Source organism: Pseudonaja textilis, chromosome 7, assembly GCF_049901715.1.
Source record: "Pseudonaja textilis isolate UNSWEBS1 chromosome 7, rPseTex1.2, whole genome shotgun sequence".
Taxonomy (NCBI): Eukaryota; Metazoa; Chordata; class Lepidosauria; order Squamata; family Elapidae; genus Pseudonaja; species Pseudonaja textilis.
In genome coordinates, this window is record NC_141996.1 from 10,907,925 (window position 1) to 10,932,778 (window position 24,854).

The 24,854-nt window shown below is 43.3% G+C and overlaps 1 protein-coding gene across 8 annotated transcripts in view; it reads left to right on the plus strand.

Annotated features, from left to right (window-relative positions):
• The window catches only part of FAT3 (FAT atypical cadherin 3), a 541,042-nt gene that overhangs the window by 440,248 nt on the left and 75,940 nt on the right, over positions 1-24,854 (plus strand). For all 8 annotated transcript variants that reach the window (XR_015744255.1, XM_087937026.1, XM_087937027.1 and 5 more), the window contains 3 exons: positions 7,309-7,698; positions 11,060-11,274; positions 12,264-12,401. Coding sequence is in view for 7 of the 8 variants with exons in the window: in XM_087937026.1 (XP_087793152.1) it covers positions 7,309-7,698; positions 11,060-11,274; positions 12,264-12,401 (743 nt within the window). In the remaining variant the exon portion in view is untranslated. The remainder of the gene's footprint in view (positions 1-7,308; positions 7,699-11,059; positions 11,275-12,263; positions 12,402-24,854) is intronic.

The following is a 24,854-nucleotide window of genomic DNA, read 5'->3' on the forward strand; positions in this document are numbered from 1 at the left end:
GCGACACGAGATCTAGGTCAAGCCCACCTTGAATGCCTTTCTTATCTCCCGCTCGTTTCCCTTGACCGTTAGTTGGTCAGATTCTTGTAGAGCGCTTAACCTTGCAATAAATCTTTATAGTCATTGGAATTGCCTAAATCTCCTGATTTCCTTAACAATACGATTGTACAAGTTGCAGGGCAGCATCAGGGGAAGTTTTTATTAGTGTGCTCTGGCTGTGATTTTGGTACCCTCTCAGATGACATATCAGTCGATTGCAGTTTGGTCATCTTATAAACTTTGTAAGGTAAATGCAGTTCACCTGTCTCTAGAGGATTTTTGTTACCAAAAGACAAACTCTAGGCAGAATTGAATTAATGCAGAAGTTCATCCCATTGCAAAGTCTAGTTGTTGCCGGATGTCCCAAGTTCATTGCCATTAAATTTGCCACAGAATTCATAAACTTTCCTAAATAAAAATAGGATTCAACCTTGGAATCTTATCTGTCTTTGGATGTTTGAAAACAAAATGTGGGAATTCTAGAACCTCTTTAACGGCTCATACTAGGAAGAAAGTGCTGCTAAAAATGTTGGAACACATTTTGACAGCGGCCAGATTGGCTTTTGCACAATGTTGGAAGCAGCCTCATGTTCCATCAGAGGAGATGATCATTCAAAAAATTTAAAGTTGTGCAGAAATGGACAAATTAACTTTGGCATTAAAAAATAAAGACACTTCAATATGCTACAACAGCTGGAACTGCTGGTACAAATGGATAGACCAAAGATAGACTTCACACTAAAAGGCAAAAGAGGATAGGATAGATCCATAGTAGTGATACACAGATATATGTAAGGATTAGGTGTGTGTATGTGGCATAAAATAAGGATAAAAAAGGGGTCTTACAAACTGTTGAAGATGAGAATGTTTTTAATTATTTTCTATTTGTTTTCTATCTATTTTCTTCTCCCTTTCTTCTTTTTCTCTCTTTCATTTATGGATGTGTTGTTGTTTGTTTTAATTGTAAAATCCATAAAATTTATTTTTTAAAAAAATGTTGGAATCTGCATAATGCATTTGAATCTTAAAATGCAGATCAAAATCTGAAGGCAGACGGAAGCTGCATAAATTTGCCATTCTTCCTTTTTGTCGCTACTTAATGTTAGAAATAAGAGAGCAGAGCAAGGAGAAAGAGAAACAAAAGAGCCAGCAGATTTTATAGTTAATGATGAATAGCGCAGATTTCATTTCCCAACTTTTGACTTGTAGTTAGCTATTAAGGTCAAATGCAAACACAGGATGCCAGTAATAAAACATGACAGTATTGATATGTGAATATAAAAAGAAAGATCTCTTGATTCAGCAGTCTGTTAATACAGCTCTAAATCCTTCTGTACTGGAGACACGCAAGCCTCTCTCCATGCGTGGTCATCTTTTGAGAACATGCCCTTTGCACAGTGATACCTGCTTTAAAAGTATATTCTCACGGGAAGACCATAGGAGGGGACCAGATTGAGGGCAGAGGGGCAGTTACTCTCTGCACAATTTTGTTCTGTGCTTGCTCAGAGGATGTTTCCAAGCCTATCAAGCCCAGAATACCATGAACAGTTTATAGTTCGGTTTTAATTGAAGAAATCATGGGGGGTTTTTTTAGGCTCACTATTAACACAAGTCCAAAACTGATGCATTTGACTTCAGATATAGATTAACAGAGTTGGAAGGGACTTTGTAGGTCATCTAGTCTAACCCACCGCCCAAACAGACTCTACTATACTACCTCTGACAGATGGCAGTCTAGTCTCTTCTTGAAAGTCTCCAGTGATGAAGCTCCCATAACTTCCAAAGGCAACTTCTGTTCCATTGGTTGTTTTCACTGTCAGAAAATTTATCCTTACTTCTAGGTTGAATCTCTCCTTGATTAGCTTCTATCCATTATTCCTTGTCTGGCCTTTGGGTGCCTTGGAAAATAAGTTGACCACCCTCCTCTCTGTGGCAGCCCCTCAAATACTGGAAGACTGCTATCATGTCTCCCCTGGTCCTTCTCTTCACTAGACTAGCCATGCCCAGTTCCTGCAACCATTCGTCGTAGGTTTTAGCCTCCAGTCCCATAATCATCTTGGTTCAAGATATTCAGGATAATCATTCAGACTTATATAATTGTTTCAACCAATCCAATATATCTCTTTGATTAGTTTCCATCCATTGTTTCTTGTCTTGCCTTCTGCTGGTTTGGAAAAAAAAGTTGACCTTCCTCTTCTTTGTTTGACAGTAGGCTTTTGGGCTCAGTTTTAGAGCGCTGGATTTGATCAATTTTAAAATTATAAAATTAGGAATTTAGCCAGTTAGGCTAGTTGGGCATCTATCAGTAACTGGAGAATTCATGATTCCTGAAGCCATTTAGATACCAGCTAGATCTCTTCTAACTGGAATCTCCTGTGTCTGTGCACATATTTAGGGAGAGAATGTGGTTAGTCCTGGCCTAACCTGAATTTAAAGTGTTAGGACACTATAAATAAAGGTGATGGATTTAAAACAGGCTGATTTCATATGGATCCTTATGGATCAATTTTGACTTCAGTAAGGATTCTTAATTGTGGTTTCTTCCACTGCTCTTAATCAAGAAATGTAAATTTGCAATTAATGAAAAACAAAAGTGCTAGTTTGTTTATTCATTTTCGTAAAAGAATAAAGATAGCATTTTCTCCTTAGAGTAAAACTAGAAGAATAAATAAAATTTTATAAATGCTCACTTATAAATAATAATTGTAGATATTTGTTATTCTGTTTTATGTAATTCATCAATAACTTACCTGACATTGTGGTCAGGGTAATTCATGCAATAGGAATAAATAATAGTAATGATGGATGAGCAACCTATTCATGATATGGCTTGAATCTGCAAAGACTTTAAAATGCCAATGAATCAAGTAGGCATATAATAAAATCATAATTTAAATACTACTTACCTTTAATAACTGTATAATGTTAGGGGATAAATCCTGTGTGTATCGGCATGTAGATTCTAAATTATAATTGAAGTACCATTTCTTCCTAATGACTTTTTCAAGGTTTCATGTCATCACCTTTGGATAAATCAAAAATGGTTGGTTTTTTTTTTAAATATCCCTGTTCCTTGGAGAGTGTCATCTAATCTTTGGTAATATAATTTAAACAAGTGTTCATATATTGTTCTTATGATTGCATTTTATGAATATGCCTAGACAACAGGGCATCCTTCCCCAGGCCTTTCTAAGCAATTGTGCTCTTGACATGTAGAGCGGAAAATAAATGTATGTTACGTTCCGATCCATGTTAATTGGTTTTACACAATAACATTTCTGTCATTACAAAAAAAGAATTGCCCAGTTTGATGTCTGAAGCTATTTGATCTTGACTGAGCTGGTAAAGTTGGTTAGGTTTAGAGGTTTAATCTTCTGAGTTTTCACGGCAAAATCTGTATGACCACTAGATGGCAGCAAACGTATAAAACTAATAGTGATTCTCTTCGTTGCCATCTAATGGCTGCCTGCATTGTTGCATGTTTTATGTGGTAACCCTTCTCGATTAGCGTGTGAGTGAAAGACTCCCAGGAAATTCCAAGGTAAAATGGAAAGTTAAAAATAATTCCCAGTAGAAAGCATTGGGGAATCGTTTCTGTACTGATGCTAAAATATATGGGCAGCCATGCAATCATCAGAAGCTTAAAGGAAGCTTTATCTTTCAAGTACCACTAAAGTAATGTCACCCAATCTTGAATCAATGAAGTATAACTAGAAGCAGGATGTGTAGTTTGTGTTCGTAAGTGATTGATGTCAGGTAAATAATTCTGGCTCGAAAAACAAACGTCTTCCTATTTCTGTTGGCTTCAAAGGAAAGGGAATGCTGACTTTGAAAAACTGTTGTGTTCTTTGTTTGTTTCCCTGCTAAGTTGTTCAGTTAAGGCGACAAGAAAATGGAAATGTGCAGAACTTAGTTTTTGCATTTGTGTTCAATTAGGCTGAAAGCAATTCCTTGCAGCATCGTAAAAAGTGATGTCCTGATTTCACTTTTAGCATACAGATCTCTGTCATTCTGCAGTTGGTTCAAGTTGGCTCTTTTAGTCAGCAGATATTTCCCTGGTGGGAATGAATAACCCAGCAGTTCACACATGACCTCTGAATCTATCTCCTTTTAAATATTCTGAAGTTACTTTTCCTGAAAATTAGTGGAAAGGTTTCTTGTCATTCTGTAAAGGTAAAGCTTTCCCCTATCCAGTTGTGTCCAACTCTAGGGGCTCATATCCATTTCTTAGCCAAGGGACCCAGCATCACCTGCAGATGCTTATGTAATTAAGCATGACTATATGCCAAGGTGCACGGACTGCTGTTACCTTCCCACCTAAGTGGCACCTATTAATCTACTTGCATTTGCATGCTTTCAAATTGCTAGGTGGGCAGGAGCTGGAGCAAATAATGGGAGCTCATCAGTCATGCGGCGCTTGGGTCTCTAACCCTGTCTTTCAGCTGATAAGCTCAGCATTTTACCTCTAAGCCACTGTGCTCTCCATTATTCAGTAGAACAAGGGTGTCAAACTCAAGGCCCACGGGCAGGACCTAGTCTGCAGGACGCTTAGGTCTGGCCCACACTGCCACCCAGGAAACAGCAAACGACTGGCCCACGGTGCAGTGGTGGTATTCTACCGGTTCAGCCCGGTTCTGCTGAGCCGGTAGCGCCGATGAGCAGCAGAGACCAAACCGATTCTCGCCAACGCTCTGCTGTTGGGCCTGCCCGCCCGGCCTCCCATGCTAACCTTTATTCCCTGCTTTTGAAGTGCAACTGCTTTGCACGGCACAGCAGATTGCCATGCAGCAGCTGCCGAAGCGACAGGGGGGAGCGCAGGATTGCAGGAGGTGAGTCGGAAAGCCACTGCACCTGCACAAAGTGCATGTTTGGCGCACACATGCAAAGTGTGCGCGCGGGCTGCAAAGTGCACCCACCAAGCCATGCCCACCAAACCGGTGGTAAAAATGTTTGAAATGCACCACTGCCACATTGCCTCTGCCAGCAAAAATGGAGCTCGGGAAGGATGCGTGCGACCCTCCCGAGTTCTGTTTTAGCTGGCAGAGGGTTGCAGGATGCCATCCCAGCCAAAAATGGAGATCACGAAGGCCGTGCACCGCCCTCCCAAGTTCCATTTGTGTTGACAGAGGGTTGCAGGAGGCCATCAAAGCCGAAAACAGAGCTTGGGAGCGCTTGGGCTACCACAGGCTGACACAAGGGATGTCAAACTGGCCATACCCACCCCAGACCTCTGAGGTCAAATACAACCCTGATGTGGCCTTCAATGAAAGCGAGTTTGACACCCCTGCTGTAGGAGGTTTAAAATAGTGTCGTGATAATGCTTGTCTTTTTTGGAAGAGAGACAAACTGAGCTCCTCTCCCTTCCCCAAAATAAGAAGAAATAAAAATTCCCGGTCTCACCCACGTAAGAGGCATTTGCCTACTGAGTCTAGTTGTTGCTGCTCTGCTCCAGCCTTTCCCAACGTGACAGTCCGCTGGCATTGTGGTACTTCAGTTCCCACAGCTATGGGTTAGAATTGGATGCAATCCCAACACATTGGACCCGGATCAGATGATCGCAGACTGTTTTTCAGGACAATTACCAGGGACAGCTGCCTTTGAAACCCTGGCAATTCCAAAGAGCAGCTAATGGTGGTTGGGTTGAGCTAGAAAGAGATGGTGTCAGTGTTCCAAGTAATACACCCACAGCAAACAGAACTCCGAGGCAGGTAGATTCCTCAAAGAACAGTTTTATTTGGAGATATTGTATTGGCACAGACTGTTGAAAACCGATTCGGAGAGTTCCCGCCGTTTTCACCTAATTAAAAAGTAAACGTTTTCCTTTTCCCTAAAAATAAGTCACATTGTCCAATCTAGGGGCTAGTTGGTTGCCTGGTTACTTCTCTCTTCTTCTTCCTCCTCCTCCTCCTCCTCCTCCTCCTCCTCCTCCTCCTCCTCCTCCTCCTCCTCCTTCTCCTCCTCTCTCCAGCCAGCTGTTGGAATGTCCTTGGTTCCCAGGAGAAACTATTTTGTTTTGGTTACAAAACCCCAGCTATCTCTGTTCCCTCCTCCTCATCCGTCAGCTCCAGTGTGGCAACACTGAAGCCTGAAAAAATGGCCTCGGTGAGGCCAACTTCAGGGTTGACAAATGGAAAAGGATGTCAGCCCTGGATCCATCTTGAGACAGATTCCGGGCTGCCGCAGTGGGGGATGGGCAAGCTGTGGGAACGGGAGAGCAGTGAAGGGGGCATAGCCACAACAACATTCTTTCGCCTGTGGTCAAGGAAGCTGCTGGCACCTGGAGGGGGGGAGTGACTGGAATTTGGTGGCAGTTGAGACAGGAGATTGATTAGGCAATGTGATTGAAAGTCACATTGGGAAAGGGAAAATGCAGGAATTCAGATTTCAGTTTTCCCAGATGTGCTAGATGTACTTGGAATGCTGCTGACAAAGGAAGGAAAAGGGATCCCCAACTTACAATAGTTCATTCAGTGACTGTCCGAAGTTGCAACAGCACTGAAAAAAGTGACTTAGGGCCGTGCATTACAGCATCCCCACTGTCCCGTGATCAAAATTCAGATGCCTGGTGACTGACTCTTATTTATGACGTGTCCCAGAGTCTTGCAATCCCCTTTTGCCACTTGCTGACAAAGTCAGTGGGAGAAAGCAGATTCCCTTAACAAGCGTGTTGCTAACTTAAGAACTGCAGCGATTCACTAAACAACTGGGGCAAGACAGGTTGTTAAAATGGAAGCAAAGTTCACTTAACAAATGTCTCCCTTGGCAAAAGAAATTTGGGGCTCAATTGTGGTCGTAAGTTGAGGACTATCTGTATCTCATGGTTCGGCTGCTGATAACACTGAACTATGCATGGTTAAAGTGTTGGGCCCAGTGGTGGGATTCAAAATTTTTTACTACCAGTTCTGTGGGCATGGCTTGGTGGGCGTGGTGTGGCTTGGTAGGCAGGGCAGGGGAAGGATACTACAAAATCCCCACTCCCTCCCCACCCCACTACACCTGCTTTCCAGTTCTGTTCTCCTGTGCAGGGCAACAAAAGAAGGCCCAGCCGATCCGCTGGGACTCGGGAGGCAGAGAATAGATGGAGGTGGGGCCAGTCAGAGGTGGTGTTTGCCAGTTCTCCAAACTACTCAAAATGTCCGCTACCGGTTCTCCAGAACCGGTGAGAACCTGCTGAATACCACCTCTGGTTGTGCTATGTTGGTATCTTGGTCTTTTCTGCCTCACATAATTAAGAAGAGCGGCTGTTCTCTTCCTCTTCTCTTTTTTCAGGGGTGAACAGAAAGATTGTGTATTCCCTGGCTGATTCTTCAGAAGGTTTCTTCTCTGTGGACATGTCCTCGGGCATCATCATTTTGGAGCATCCTCTCGACCGGGAACTTCAGTCTTCCTATAACGTCACCATTAAAGCGTCCGACCAGGGCATTGTGCAGACTCTGTCCTCGTTTGCCACCGTTACAATTACCGTCCTGGACATTAATGATAACCCCCCTATCTTTGAGAGGAGAGATTACCTGGTGGAGGTGCCCGAGGACACCTCCCCAAACACCGAGATACTTTTCGTGTTTGCGACCAGCAAAGACATTGGTACAAATGCGGAGATCACCTACCTCATCAGATCGGGTAACGAAAAAGGAAAATTCCAGATCGATTCTAAAACAGGTAGGTTTACCAAAATAAGGAGAAGGCTTATCCAGCAGGTTTAAAAATAATCCTTTCATTTTATAGTTGGGTAAGAAATAACAGGGTGTGTTGTTGTTTGTTGCTTATATTTAACTTGGGTTCCATTGTTACTAATTTATGCTTCAATCCAGGAGCAACAGAAGAATGTTACAAAAATCCTGAAGAACTTCCATTGTCAATAAATTTGTAGCTCGGGGTTGAAATGAGGGGGTCCTTGGTGCTCTCTGAGCTTGCTTGTTTTCTTGAAAACATTTCGTTACCCTAACTAGGTAGCATCATCAGTGCTAGCACTATCACTAGTTACCTAGTTAGGATTATGTAACGTTTGCTGGAAAACAAGCAAACTCTTCTGACCCAAGCCTCGTCAAACTTAATGAAACACAAACTGATTTTAAAAGTAAAGCCTATTTCAATGCAACGCTGGGAATTACTTGCATTCCCAGCCAGACTAATTATAAACAGTTCCTCGAGATAAGAGCACACCTTTCATTGCTGTAGAAGGCTGCCAAAAAAACCCAGAAGTATCCATATTAATGATAACAGAAACCAACCCGAAGTACCATAAAAAACCGACGAGAGTTCCCAGAGTTGCAAAGGAAGGACGGACTCGGAATCTAATTGAACTACTTTGCTTCCTGCAAAACATTCGTCATTGAGGTCTGACATTTAAAAACTGCAACAGAAATTTTGGGCCCAACTGTGGCCATAAGTCGAGGACTACCTATAATTTAGGTCTTTCGTTCCCTTTAGATTCATGCATCATTTCTATTTTTGCAAAGGCTTTTTCTCACGGACATCAAGTCAACTGAAGAATAACAACAAAAAAGTCTCTTCTAAATTTTTCCATTGCTATCAATGAAAAGGAGAAATAGGTTCATCGAGTTAATCCTCATTCAAGCTTCTGTGCAGTATTTTTGTCTGTGTTTGCTTCCTTTGTTTTGTTTTCCTACTCCCTTTCTTTTCCGCCAGATCCCAAAATCTCTCTCTTTTTTTTGTTTAGTCAATAGAGATTTAGAGATACCACTCAAGGGCACTTTAAAGTTTTAATATTTGAGAGAGCTGGAGTGGTGTTAGCAAATTAGGTCTCCTTGGTATTGGAACAAAAGCAATAGTTAAAGCTCTATTTCAAAGGAAGGCAAGACGGTAAATCAATTAAAAATAGTGACATTTAATTACCAATGAGGTATTTATTATGTGTTAATGAATGACAGCTTCCCTCTCAACAAATCAGTAGTAAGCACTAAACACTCAAAGCAATCCTGTAATTATGTAGAATATCTGATGAATTTATTATTGTTATTTAAAAAAAAATCTTATCCCCCAACCTAGTAGTGATGGATGTTTTATGCCAATGCTTGTCCATGCTGGCAAATGTACGGTATATTTTCCCCTGAAGTTGAAAAGAAATGCACCTCAGTTTCACAGGGCAAAAGGGTTGGAGAAAAATAAGAATTTTGGTCAACAGTCTAAAATCAAGGCCAACCTTCAGTGGTTGATAAGAAGATAGGAGATAGTGGGTGGGTGAACTAGATAGGCTTTGGAGGCCTTTCTGATTTTTTAAATTAATCTATCCCTTTTGGGAACATATTTGGAAGGTGATGCTCTCACCAAATGTCTGCTTCGAAAGGAGTGGCTGGTTCACAAACTATTCTATTCCAAACCGCTTAGCTCCCCAAAGATACTGTCTGCCAGCTCAGCTTATTTTTGTCTTTTTTTTTAAAAAAAAGCCCTCTCCTAAAAACATATTAGAGTTTTGGAAAGCAGTCATTTTTATTTCCCAAGTGTTCGAAGAAATGCCCTCTTTCTTGGTTCAGTTCCAAGTGGGGAAAAAGACACTGGAAACATGGAGGCTGTTTGGAAAGATGGTTTAATGGTGGACAGGATCACACGCCTTGGAGCTCTTGGGTGAAGAAAAAGGGAAGAGATGCTGAGAGTCCCTGGGTTTTATACCCTCTCTGGCTTCGAACTTCCCAGGGCACAGGAAGAGTATTCTGATTGGTTGCTGTCAGAGGTTGTAGGTTGTTTGTGTGCTAAGTTTGGTTGAAACTTGGTGGGTGGTGCAATGAAGGGCAATTGAATGGCTCTGCTGAAGGAGGTAGATCTTTGTTATGTAGAATAGACTGCCCCAGGCCTTAATGGCCCATTAACAAAGATGGGGGCCTGGTTTCTACCTCGCTGAGTTTCTACTTCTCTTTTAGGGGAAATATTCTGCCTTTTTAATATATCCTAAAATATTTCATTTTTCTAGGAGAGGGGTGGGTTTTAACTTCCAGCATAAGTATACATATTGGAAGTAAAGTTGAAGCTAGAGACTTGTACTTTGCCGTATGTCAACTTCCAGTTTTTAATTTTCAATTAAAATAATGTGTTGTTTTTTTAAAAAAAAATGTCAGGTGAGAGAGTGTTCACAACATATGGACAGACTTATCCATAATTTCAACTGGGAAACTGTGAGCATCCTAGTCCAAGCCAGGTCAAAAAAATGATGAGAATTCTTGGAAGCTTGGTAGTCAGACAGATCAGCCGTCAATAGGCACACAGAGATAAACAACATCTACATAGCATTCAAAGAGATAATCAAAAAGGAAACAAAAAGATAAACTAAGTTTCCCAGGGCGAATGGTTGGAAAGAAATAAGACTTTCAGCCAACAGTCTGAAATCAAGCCAATCAGCACCCCGATGAATAGAGTCTAACACCAAGACCAACTTTAGATCAACTGTCCAGAAACAAACAATACCCCAATTAAGGAATTACCAATTCAGACAAGCAATCTAAGAGTAAACAACAGTCTATCAAGGAACTACTCAAGACTACTCCGAGGGACTACATCAAGACTACTCTGACCAACAGTGACAGGACAAACCATTAGTCTATAAAGCGAGAGCCAACCCCACATCCTACTAACACTGATGATGTTAACCTAGTTTGGTAATGAAACATCTGCAAGAAAACAACCAAACTCTGAGAACACTACAGAATTTCATAATTATTTGTTTAATCTTACATTGAAAACATATGGATCAAATGCCATATGGAAGTTATTGAATTATGTTTCTGCGATAATTGAATTTCCAATTCAAATATTTCTCTGCTTTAATAAAAGGAATGCAGTGACTTTTGCACTGATAACAGATCTTTTCTTATCTTCTGACCTGCTTTGCTCCTTCCAACATGAAAAGTATATCAGAAGTGGCTTTACTATACTGTATAATCTGGATTGTTGTTGCTTGCTTTGTGTTTTTCTACAGTCACTGAGGTTGCTTATATTTGTTTTCAAAGAAAAGTTTATGACTTTAGGAAGGCATATGATGTCCCTATTCTTGTCTTCTGTCTCCAAGGGTCCATATCTGTAATTGAAGCTTTGGACTATGAAATGTGTAAGGACTTCTTCCTGGTCATTGAAGCTAAAGATGGGGGCAGCCCAGCTCTGAGTGCTGTCACAACAGTGAATATAAATGTGACAGACGTGAATGATAACCCACCAAGATTTAGCCAAGATGTCTATAGTGCAGTCATCAGTGAAGACGCATCAGTTGGTGACTCATTAGTAATGGTGAGTTCTGAGTTTTTCTGCCCATATCACCAGAATAAATGGGTAGTTATAAGTGAATACAAGATGCACTTTCTAAGTGATAATAGATATTGATACCTTTCAAAATGCTGTAAGTCTAGGAAAGGATTATGCAGATAACACAGTTAGCAGAAATCTAAGGCACAACAAGATCTAGGACTTCAACAAAATCTAGGGCTTCATTATGGTCTAGTACAGCCTAATACAGAGCTAGAAAGATAGCTAACTATCTGGCTAGCTAACTATCTGGCTGGCTAACTAGATAAAGATGGATGGATGGATGGATGGATGGATGGATGGATGGAGATAGACGGTAGGTAGGTAGGTAGAAAGAAAGAAGGAAGGAAGGTTAGGTAGGTAGGTGAGTTGGGAGAGAGAAATTTCTTGACTGGCAAATTTAAAATTAAATGTGTATTCAGAAAATGTTTACAGGAACAATAATTTTTTTTAAAGTTTTGTTAAAATGCAGATTACATCAACCCAATTCATTACTATGCTGAAACATAATATAGTTTGTTTAGTTTGCTACAGCATGCTGGGGTTACATAATCAAGCCAATTATAAATCATGATAAAGCAAGGCATGGATGTATGAAGCACGTTTTCATATTGTAAGACGATGGTTGAATTAATTTCCCAAACTTGAGAATAACTCCCCAGTCGGGAGTTTTTCCTTCCCATTTAGACATTTCTGGTCTAGCCTGCATTTAATCAGGGAACTTTATTTGGGTGAGACACTGATTGGTCAAAGTAGTTCTCCTGGTACATTGCAAAGGAAAAGTACATAGTTATATCCTGCCTGTTTTAAACTGTTCCGTCGATAAATCATAAATGCCAATTTGATGTGCTTTAAGTGTATCATATAATAGCATTTAACCATATATACATTTGTGATGATTTCATATACAGTGGAATTTATCCATTCACTGTCATCATTCTCCCATTTATTTATAATTCCTCGTTTTTCCAAAGTTGATAGCCGAAGATGTGGATAGTTCTCCCAATGGGCAGATTTCTTTCTCCATTATCAGCGGAGATCAAAACAATGAATTTTCAATTGATCCTGGCTTGGGACTGATTAAAGTTAAAAAGAGATTGGACCGAGAACAGGTAAGGTCAACCAATTTCATTGCTTCTCCATTGCTTTCTTCATGCAGCTAGTGTTAATAATTGATAAATACTTACAGATTTATGTTACAGAAGTAAAAAAAATTATTTCACGGGATTATTTGTTGGCATTTTCCCAAATGGACCCTGTCATAGTGGGGGAATAAAATTAGGGAGAAGATTCTCTAGCATTTTCCCATTGCTTTTCTGTTTAAACACCCTCCTTTCCCAGTATCCCAATCCCATTTTGTAGTATTTGCTACATTTCTGACATCCTGATTGTAGAAGCTTGGAGTTCCTGTTTTCCAGGAAAAATACAAATTAAATAAGAAAAAGAGATATCTACAGACCAGACAAAATTAAACTTGCAGCTTTCTGGGAAGTGCTTCCTCAAGAATTAGTACAGTTGATATAATATAGGGTAAAGGTGTTTTGAACCAGAACTGAGATGCTCCAGGTTCAAGCTAACTACAAAAATTCACTGTGATTGTAGGCCAATGTATCCTAGTTCAATCTACCTTGCACAATTTTTGTGAGGATAAAATATAGGAATGTGTAAACTATCTTGAACTTCTGAGCAATAGGTGGAACATAGATGTAAGATAGGGTAGGGTAGGGTAGGGTAGGGTAGAAGAGAAGAGAAGAGAAGAGAAGAGAAGAGAAGAGAAGAGAAGAGAAGAGAAGAGAAGAGAATATTATTTATTGGAAAATGTCATAATATCACAAGTGTGGTATAAACATATCACAAGATATAAATAAATTATTTAAAATATTTTGGAAGTGCAAGTTCTATCAATATAACCCATTTTCACTATAATTTGAGTTTCTGCAACCTTAGTTATTGTATGTTTCATGCTTGCTTTGTGAATGGCTTTGCATGTGGCTTCAACCATAACAACACAAGAGCAAACAATAGATACAAACTCAAGGTTAATCGCACCAAACTTGATTGCAGGAAATACAACTTCAGCAACAGAATGGTCAATGTCTGGAATACTCTACCCTGACTCTGTGGTTTCTTCCCCAAACCCCAAAAACCTTAACCTTAGACTGTCTACTATTGACCTCACCCCTTTCCTAAGAGGTCTGTAGGGGGCCGTGCATAAGCACACCAACGTGCCAACCGTCCCTGTCCTATTGTTTCTTTAATTTTTTTTATTTTTCTTATATGTACCCATGTATTCATAACTATGCTTTTACTTATATCTATTATCTTGTAAGCAATTGACAAAAATAAATAAATAAAAATAAAATAAATAAAATGTGTACTTAGGACGTCAAGGAAATTTGCTGAGGATAATAAATACAGCGAATGGATGAGGCAGGCCAGCAAAGATAATCAGGACCTTGGAGAGCTCAGTGCATGGAATGCAGGCTTGGTTAACTGTCCGCTCAACCCGAACTGACTTTCCTCCCAGCACTCAGCTAAGCTCCTCCTAAGACTTTAATGAAGCTAAAAAGCCAGTGATTCCTCTGCTCCAATCCAAAGTGCTGCTCGTTTTAGATTGAAAGATTTAGATTTTAGATTGATATTTGAGACCTGGATAGCTGGGAAATTGCAGTAACTATAGAAGGGCCTAAAACCAAGATTTTTGGAAGACAAATCCAAACCGTAAAATCATCATAATGGATACCATAGCAGTAGTCCATAGTACTCTTGTTTCCCCCAAAATAAGTCCTATCCTGAAAATAAGATGTTTTTATGCATGCACCTAAGATAAGCCCTACCCCGCCAATAAGCCCTACTTAAAAACCGGTCGAGGTGAGGTGGGAGGCTGGTGGGACTGCCTTGCACTTCAAGGGCCTGGCAGCCAGGCTATTGTGGTTCATCGACTGACAGCAGAGATGACAGTCAAGTCAGATGAGTCATAGATGGGGGCGGGGGGTGCCTGGGTTACCACCGTAGCCGGCGGACGGCTCTGAGGAACAGGAGGTCTCAGAGCCAGATGCAGAGCAGGGCCCATCTAATGTTCAGGCAGAGGGAGAGCTGTTTTCGGAGCCTGAGATTAATGAGGGGGTGGGAACAGCTGGGCCCTGTCCCAGATGCGCGTATGTGCAGAGAAGTTCAGAGAGGAGAGCAATGCAGGACTGAGCGCCACCTGTCCAGGAAAAAAAGGAAACGTTAACAAGCCCCTCCCTGACTGGGTTATAAGGACGGGCGGGGGGAGAGGAATGGGTGTCGGAGACATCATTCATGCTCCAGAAGAGTTTCATCCAATGGTCTCTTTGTGTTGGGATTGAAGTGCTAGTTGAGGATCCCTGTGGGGAACTCAGGGACTGTTATGGCTTGTGAATGACCTTTGGATGTATGACCTGGAGCTTTGTCGGTGAATGCTGTGAATTCCTGCCTTTCTAAATAAAAAAGGGTTTCTCCTTACGAGTAGGCTGTTGAATGGGGTTCGTGAGGTTGGGTCAGAACATGGGCCATCCACACCCTGACACCTGCCTCATAGTGGCAGCAGCCCTGTGCAGCAGGAGCCTATGTGGCCGCCAGCCCACTTCCGCTTGCTCAAAGAGGAGGCTGAGTGGCGTGTTGGTGCTGTGCCTGCAAGGCAAGGCAGGTGTCGGGGTGTGGATGGCCTGGCTGCGGGGGCCCTGAGTAAGCCAGTATGGGGTAGCTCCATCCACTCTCCACACTTTGTGGTGGCAGCACTGGTGCATTCTGTGACCTCCTGTCCTGCCATGAGAAAGTAGAATAAGTGGGCTTCCCGTACATGGAAAAACCTAATACACCCTTTGAAAATAAGCCCTAGTGCTTATTTTGGGCCCAAAAGACCTGGTCTTATTTTTCAGAAAACACAGGTAGTATTTTTGTTAAAACATGGGTAGTATTTTTGTTAGGGGTTGAGATTAGAGAAGACAGGATCCCTAAGACTTCTAAGTCCCTTAAATTCCAGAATGTGCAGATAGTCCTCGTCGTAGAACCGTAATTGAGCCCAAATTTCCAAAATTAAGTGAATCTGACTACCGCATTGACTTTGCTTGTCAGAAGGTGGCAAAAAGGGACCATGTGTCCCCAGAGCACTACAACCATTACAAATATGAGCATATTGTGTTGTTTTCCTATTCCCTGCAGTCTTCAATCATCCAGTCATATCTCTAAAGCGTGTAATTTTAACTACAAAATTAAGGTTTGTTTCTATGTTTAGGGAAACAACCCAGGACTGTAAACCAGGAATCAAAGTTCTATGCCTTTTTGGCCTCCAAAAGTGAGCTGTTCATACTTTTAAGTATGATGCCTGTTCAATTTGGCAGCCTACTCAGTAGCAGGCCAGAGAACGATGTGGCAAAAGCAGAGCAAAAGGAGGAAGGATGAAGGGCTGAATAATTTTGATTTATACCTAACCAACACCTGCCATCAGATATCTTCACTGCCCATCTGCTGATGATTCACTGGCCAAACTGTCAGATGATTCAAGACAATGTGCTGGCCACCAATAAGTTAAAGCTCCACTCTAAATCAGTGTAACACTGTAATTTGTCTGAGTACAGATAGGAAATTTAAGAAGACCAAAAAGTATCAGTCCGAGGTGGTATTCTGCCCGTTCAGAACGGTTCTGGCATACCGGTAGTGGAAATTTTTAGTAGTTCGGAGAACCTGCAAATACCACCTCTGGCTGGCCCCACCTGCTCTTTCCTGTTCTATATTCCCTTGCTTTTTAGCTCAGCTGATTCGCACGGCAGAGCGCATTGCCATGCCTCAGCTGAGCTAAAAAGCAGCTCAACTCACTAGCACTGACACAGAAGGCAATTTTTGAATGCTGCATGCATTAGGCACACAAAGCACACTCTTATAGAACTGGTAGGGGAGGGGGATGTAGAATCCCACCACTGCTCTTAGTGGTGTGTTAGAGGAAGGTCATGATTATGCAAACTGACCTCTGTGTCAACGCCGACAAAAGATTTGGCTGCAAAACACCAGAGAAGCACTAGTTGGTGCCAAAGAGGTGCTAAAATCTACATCTTGCAATGGAGTGGGCACTGGGATGTTTCCGTCACTAATCTTGACAGTCCCAATGCAATAGACATTGGCATACAGTTAAACACAGATGCAATACTATTGAAATTTATTGCTGCATAAAGTCATTCATCTGCATTGTTGATTGGGCCAAATGAGCCTCCTTGAAGAACAAATCTTCCAACCATACAATGCTAATGTCATGCCCCTGTTGGAGACTGACTCCGAGGGAGACGAGGAACAGCCGACAGGAAGTGGAAGTGTGGCTCTGGAGATTGTAGAGGAGGCTGGGGAAGGGCAGAGGCCGGCTGGGCAGTCAGAGGAAGACCCAGGCCCATCCCCTCTCCATCCTAGGGGACACAGGGAGGAGAGGATAAGGGAGAGGTGTGAATGGCGTGGTCTACGGGGGAGGAAAGGGCCTTGATCCTCTTCATGGGCTGCAGCTGTGAGAACTGGTTAAAAGGACGGGCATGCATACGGGCCCGTGCTGGAAACAAAGCGTGGAAATATCTCTAGTCTGTCATTCCTCTCTGAGTTTGGTGTCCTTCCCAGTGTATGTTCCAATATCTGTGGACATCTTCAAGCCCTTATCCTGCCTGGTTCCCTTAATTGCTTCAGTGTGGTTTGTGTTGTTTTTACTCTCCATAATTTATAGGCATTTTTAGTTTAAACGCCATTTCCTCCTTTTCATAACTGCTTGTGAGGGAGTTTTTTTGTCTCCAGTCAAGGTTATTTGGAGCTTTAAAGCAAAGTGACTGTGCTTATTTTGTACCCCACCCTGGGTCATTACAGCTAACTTGATGTGGGAAAAAAACAAACTAAAATCATCAGAAAATGATACCGCTTTTTTTCCACAAAACTAAATCTTGCACAGGAAAATACAGGTAGTCTTCAACATAAGGATCACAACTGAGCCCAAAATTACTGCAAAACAATTATTAAGTGAGTTTTGCCCTATTTTATGGCCTTTCTTGCCACCGTGGTTAAGCGAATCGCTGCAGTTGTTAAGTTAGTAACACGATTGTTAAGCCAAACTGGTTTCCCCCTTGACTTTGCTTGTCAGAAGATCACAAAAGTTGATCACATGATCCTAAGACACTGCAACCATCATAAATACATGTGAGCGTACAGATAGTCCTTGAGTTACGACCACAATTGAGCCCAAAATTTGTGTTGCTGAGTAAAACATTTGTTAAGTGGGTTTGGCCCTTTCTTGCCACAGTTGGTTCAGTGAATCACTGCAGTTGTTAAATTAGTCACACGGTTGTTAAGTGAATCTGGATCCCCCATTGACTTTGCTTGTCACATGGTCGCAAAAGGGGATCCCATGGCCCCCAGGACATAGCAGCGGTCATAAATATGAGCCACTTGCCAAGCATCTGAATTTTGATCATGTGACCACAGGAATGCTGCAATGGATGTAAGTGTGAAAAATGGTCATAAGTCTCTTTTTACAGTGCTGTTGTAAGTTTGAGTGGTCACTAAATGTTGTAACTTTGAGTGGTCACTAAATGAACCATGGTAAGTCGAGGGACATTGCAACTGATATTTATGAGACATTGCAACCGTCATCAGTCCATGTCAGTTGCCAAGCTGTTGTGGTTAGCCGGCAGCAGGTGCAGATGGCTGAGGAGATGGAGGACTCTGATGAGGGGAGGGGCCAGGACCATCAGGGAGTGGACTTCTGCCTCCAGAGATGGTGGGGGCTGGCAGCAGTGATGAGGAGGTTCCCAAGGAGCCTATGCCAAATGCACGAAGGATTGCTCGGAGGAAAGAACAATTACAGCAGCACAGGCGACTCAGGAGTAAGGCTGCAAGGTAATGGCCCCTCCCTCAAGAGGATAAAAGCCAGGTTTTGGAAAAGCGTTCTTTGCAGACAGCAAAGGAGCTCTGAAACTCAACTGGTGGACATCTTAGTTCGTGTTTGAAGAATTTTGTAAATTAATTCTTATCTCTGGGTTTTTGGCAGCCTTGACAAGCAACTTGGCAAGGTTCTTTCTTGTCGGACCTAATTAGTGGAAATCAGCCTTCAGAACAGAATTCGTTATTAAACCTTAAAAGGTGGGGGCTGCTGCCTTTGTCTGTGTTTGCTCTTTGGGAACCCGGTTGGGTCAGAACACAAGCATGCAGATTTTGATCAGGTGACCATGGAGTTGCTGTAAGAGTTGTAAATGTGAAAACGGGCAATAGCCCCTTTTTTCAGTGCCGTTGTAACTTCAGTCACTAAATGGTCGTAAGCCAAGGACTAACTGTACAGCTTCATTCTCACAGGAGATTATATGTGCACATCCAACTGGTTTTCTTTAAAACAGGAATTCAAAGTGCTGATTGTCACCTTTGAAGCCCTTCACGGGCTTCGCACCAGTTAATCTGAGGGACCGTCTCTTGCCGGTCACATCTACCCGGCCCATCAGAGTGGGAACGTAAGGAATGGTCCCATACCCGAGGGAGATATACCTGGTGGGACCCAAAAGAAAGGCCCATCATCCCTCCAGAGATTGAAATAGCCCCCTCTCTCATACTTTTCCGGAAGGCGGTGAAGACCTGGTTTTGCCAGGAGATCTGAGGAATGCAGAGTGGGATGGAGCCCATCAAATGGCTCGTGTGATGTGTTGTCACTGGGGTGGGGCGTTATTTTATTATATATGATTATCTCTTCTATTAGTTTTATTGTTTTATATTGTTTTTTATTATATATAATATATAATATACGGTGGCTCAGTGGCTGAGCTTGCCGATCAGAAAGGTCGGCAGTTTAGCAGTTCGAATCCCTAGCGCCGCGTAACGGAGTGAGCTCCCATTACTTGACTCAGCTTCTGCCAACCTAGCAGTTCGAAGGTATGGAAAAATGCAAGTAGAAAAAGAGGGACCACTTTGGTGGGAAGGCAATAGCCTTCGGTGTAGCGATGCCGGCCACATGACCACGGAGACGTCTTTGGACAGCGCTGGCTCTTTGGCTTTGTAACGGAGATGAGCACTGCCCCCTAGAGCCGGAAACGACTAGCACGTATGTGCAAGGGGAACCTTTGCACACATACACACACACACACACACACACACACACACACACACACATACATGGTGATGGTGGTGATTTATCAATTTACTCTGCAGTCCTGGCATTTCCTGGCATGTCCATGTACTAATCCAGGCCATCCCTTTTTAACATTTCTGAGATCCACCAAGATTAGCCAGAGGCTTCGTTTTCTTGGGGAAAAGGGGAAAAAATATCTCCACTTGAGGAGAAAAAAATGCTCTATTTGCCTCAAGGCTGCTTAATGCAAGAGTAAAAAAACATACTTCTCCTATTAGTAGCACAGCCACCTGGAGTTATCAATATTTGAAGCACCATTATAAATAGTTTGCCGGCAGAAAATGCAGGCAAAGCAGAATGTGTGGGTGGATCTGCTACCATCTGCGGACTGCGGGGAAAAATCTTGAGGAGGAATTAAGCAGTTGCATTGGAATTTTAGGTGGGATGTCAGTAAAACCCCTCCAGCACAGAAGTCAGATTTTTGGGCAAGGTTTTTCAGAAGTAATTTGCCTTTGCCTCCTTCCTGGGTTTGAGAGAGAGCGACTGGCCCAAAGTCACTAAGCTGTGCCTAATTCAGGGGACTAGAATTCACGGTCTTCTGATTTCTAGCCTGATGCCCGAACCACTACAACCAAACTTTCATTCTATACATCTAATTAGTATCATTAAATACAAGTGTGGTTTTTTTTTAAAAAAATACCGTGTTTCTCACAAAATAAGGCCGGGCCTTATTTTTTCTTTTGACCCCTGAAAAAACAGCTAGGCTGTCTTTTCGGGGTGACTTAATTCCCCCCCCACTTGCATCCTCAGGCAGGCAGGCAGCGACGACTTGGATGTTGACCTCGGCGTTGGTGGGGCACTTCGTATCAGGAGACCTTCCGCCACTGTTGCTTTCCCTTCTCCCCGTGCTGCTGTGGCGTTTAGAGCAGCGCCGCAGCATTTGGCACAGCCACACTCAGCCAGCCAGGGCTCCTCCCTGCAACCGGAGCCTGGCGGAGACACTCGGCTTCAGGCGCTCCTGTCGCTGCCTTCCCTTCACCTTTGAAGGCAAAGCCAATTCTTTTAAAAACGACGCCCTACTACCGGTACAACAAGGCCTCCTCTGCCCAAGAGGGCAGCCCAACCCCACGTGGGGAGGCGAATCTCCCGGGGCCACAGTGCAGGATCGGCCCACCCCGGGAGAAGCACCAAGCCTCCATCCCTGCCTGGCCCCGGGCAGAGCATGAAGAGCTTCGCCTGGGGCGCCCAGCGCAGCTGACAGGAGGGCCCTCCTGCCCGGCAGTGGAGCTCTCGCCAAGGCAGTGAGCGCCTCCCCGCTAGGCCCTCCACTCATCCCGCCAGGGCCGCTCCAGAGCCATGCGGGCTGGGCAGAGCCGGGAAAGCGAGCCACGGGTGCGCGCCCACCTGCCAAGCGAAAGAGCCAGTCTGACCCAACCTTGGCTTCCTTCCCAAGTCCCTGCAGCCCGAACCCAAAGGGGCCACCAGGAGAAGCCGCCCAAGGCAGTGATAGCGCCCACCCATCTGTGGACAGGGAGGCAAGGTGACGGCTGAGTCCCGCAGAGTGAGCGCCGATGCCCATGGCGCTGCAGTGTTTGGAGCTGCCGGCACATTTGGAGATGCGTGGGGATAGGGACGGGATGGGCGATGGGTGGAAAAGACGGGCGGCTTCGGGTTCTCCACTGGACCCGCCGGCCAGGAAAGCAGCGCTGCCGTCGCCTCGCCTTCGTGTCCGCGGACGGGTGGGCGCTATCACTGCCTCAGAAAGTGCCCCACCAACGCCGAAGTCAACACAGGCAGCACCATATCTGGGTATGCAACAAAAGTACTTCCTAACGGCAAGCCCCCCGCCATTCCCCCCCATTTCACATGTTTAATATAGGTCTTAATTTGGGGGGAGGGGCTTAATTTGATTTTATGCCTATAAAACATGCTGGGACTTCCTATTGGGGGAGGCCGTATTGTTGGAGAAACATAGTAATACCCATAACATCTTACTTCTGCAATATTTTCCCTGAATATTTACATATTTTAAGTCTAGGAAACTAAGTATTCTATTGGCATGAGATAGTTCTTAGGCACAGTAATTCACAGGGCTGGCTTAAGCCTCCAGCTATCACAGGAAGCTCTGTAGCCATGGTGTGGATTTTAGAAATAAATTTTGGAATCCGTTCTTGTAACACAATTGATTGGCCTGCCTCAGTTTATATTTGATATCTGCGGGGGTTTAAAAGCATTTTTGTGGACAGATCGCTTCTCAAAACTATAATAGCTGATATTAAATTTCTTATGTAAGATGCTTAGATATTTATTTTTTTAAGTACTCCATTATGTGTGGTTTGCATCATCTCTAGGCACAATTTTAATGGACCAGAATCATTATGTTTATGGATTGTTTTTGCTAAAAAATGTACTTGAGTCACATTGCAGCTGAAAATGCAGAAATGCCAATACTCAAAACTGCCAGATCGTTTTAGTCCAGGCACTTGTATTAGACCACTTGGTAGTCCTTGTTGAACACTAATGGATGTCACAACTTCGATTGAGGATGGTGGGAGTTGAACCCAAAACACTTTGAGGGCATTAAATTCTCTTTCACTGTATGAATTTTTATCTGATAGAATTCTAGAGGAAGAAAGCAGATTATGCACCTTCCGTCTATGGAAGGGGTTCTCTGAATTGTATCCTTTGGTCAATCAGTCAGTGCAGGGTTTGGAATCAAAAGTTCCCACCACCGCTTCTGCGGGCGTGGCTTCTTGGGCGTGGCTGAAGGGATGGGAATCGCGCGACTCGTGCGATCGCTTTGCGCACACATTAAAACAATAAAAATTAAGCTACTGTGCCTCTCAGCTGTTTAGCACAGCAATCCGCTCTACTGCGCCAAACCGCTGAGAGGTTAAAAAGGACCTAGGAGCAGAGGGAGGTGGGCCCAACTGCAGAGACTCAAAGCGAAAAGGTTCTCTGCCAGCTGATCTTCGGCACAACTGGGCCGAACCGGTAGAATGCCACCACTGAGTCAGTGTCTACATGTTCTGAAATATTTCAGTTTTTCCTACTACCTCACTGATTATCTAGTTTAGGGGTGTCAAATTCAATTTCATTGAAGGTCGCCTCAGGGTTGTGTTTGACCTGGGGGGGTCTGGATGGGCGTGGCATGGTGGGTGTGGCCAGCTTGACATCACTCGTGTCAGGGGTGCCTGTTGTGGTCCGAGCTCTCTGCCAGCCAAAATGGTCTCCTGGGCTCCATTTTTGGCTGTGGCGGCCTCCGGCAACCCTCCGCCAGCGAAAACAGCCCTCCCGAGCTCCGTTTTCACTGGCAGAGGCACCACGGTCTGGTCATTCATTGTTTCCGGGGCAGCCCCGCAAGCCAGATCTAAGCACCCTGCAGGCTAGATTCAGCCCCTGGGCCTTGAGTTTGACACCCCTGATCTAGTTGACAAAACCATGTTCTTTCAAACATCATAACTGCGTGGCTGGGAAGATGAGAAACAAATACAATTGGTCCTTAACTTACGACCAGTCGCTTAACAACTGTTCAAATTTAAGATGGACTTACCTTGAGGCTAATTGTAACCTGGATTTCAGTTTCCATGCTCACAATTCCTCCTTTATCATGGTCACATGACTGGACTTAGGCCACGTTTATGACCTTTTTACAGTGTGCTTGTGGATATGTGACCGCGTTTTACTACAGTTTTGCTGAGAACTTCCTTAACGACCAACACAAAATAGGTAGGTCCCTCAGATCATCTTACAACCATCACGAGTTATGACTATGATGGACGGGCTCCATTCCAGTCATAAATCAAGGGCTACAAGTAAATCCTTAACTTACGACTACAATTGAGCCCCAGATTTCCATTGCTAAACCAGACAGTTTCTAAGTGAATTGTATGATCTTTCTTGCCGCCGTTGTTAAGTGAATCACTGCAGTTGTTAAACTAGTCACACGGTTGTTAAGTCCATCTGGCTTCCCCGTTGACTTTGCTTGTCAGAAGGGCACAAAAGAAGATCACAGTGACCACCCAGGACACTGGAACTGCCATAAATACATGTGCCGGTTTCCAAGTGATGAGATCCATTTAAAAAGAAAAGAACAAAGTCCACCTTCCAAAACAATTTCTTTTATTTAGGAAAGCATCAAATTGGCAAAGTCCGTGGTAATTCCGGATCTGACACAACCTGGAATTACCCCACAATATCAGAAGTTAGAAACAACCTCTAAAAGTCACATTCTCCAATAGAAGTAATTCAACCTTGCTTGATGTCATAAATCTCCACCTCCAGGGGCCTGAACATGGTCAGCTCGTTTTCCCACAGGAAGAAGAACCACCTAGCCCAAACAACTCTCCCTATCTCCACTCCTTCCCCCCTTAGGAATGTGGCAAGCCCGAAACCCTTCCCCCCATGACTGCCACAGAGAAAGTAAGAAAAAGAATATATACTATAAAATAGCTACACATATGTCAATTTCGGGCTTGACAACATGCCAGTTGCCAGGCAACTGAATTTCGATTACATGACCACAGGATGCTTCAGTGGTCGTAAGTGTGAAAAACGGTCACGTCAACTTTTTTCATGCAACTTCAAACAGTCACTAAACAAATGGTTTTAAGTTGAGGACTACCTGACCTGTCTATGCAAGCAAATAGTGTTGTCACTTCTTTGGGGGAAACAGCTGTCTTTGCTCAGAACTCTGGAAGATTTGAACCTTCCCACCCACCGATCTGCCGTGTGAGAATGAAAACAGCATGGAGCAGCGGATGTACATGCAATTATGCAGATGCACAAGTATTTATGGGCTGTGGTATCACACTAATCGCCAGTCCTTTCGGTTTGCATGGCTCCAAAAGGCTCCACAGATATCAGTAAACTACTTCAAAAATGGGACAACTCTTATCTTAGCAGAATGTCTAGAATGCTTCCTCTGGTTAAAAAAGAAAGAGGGAGGGAGAGACAGACAGATAGGCAGGCAGACAGACAAGGAATTGAAAGAGAGACAGAGACAGACAGACAAGGAATTGAAGGAGAGACAGAGACAGACAGACAAGGAATTGAAGGAGAGACAGACACAGACAGACAAGGAATTGAAAGAGAGACAGAGACAGACAGACAAGGAATTGAAGGAGAGACAGAGACAGATAGACAAGGAATTGAAAGAGAGACAGAGACAGACAGACAAGGAATTGAAGGAGAGACAGAGACAGACAGACAAGGAATTGAAGGAGAGACAGAGACAGATAGACAAGGAATTGAAAGAGAGACAGAGACAGACAGACAAGGAATTGAAGGAGAGACAGAGACAGATAGACAAGGAATTGAAAGAGAGACAGAGACAGACAGACAAGGAATTGAAGGAGAGACAGAGACAGATAGACAAGGAATTGAAAGAGAGACAGAGACAGACAGATAAGGAATTGAAGGAGAGACAGAGACAGACAGACAAGGAATTGAAAGAGAGACAGAC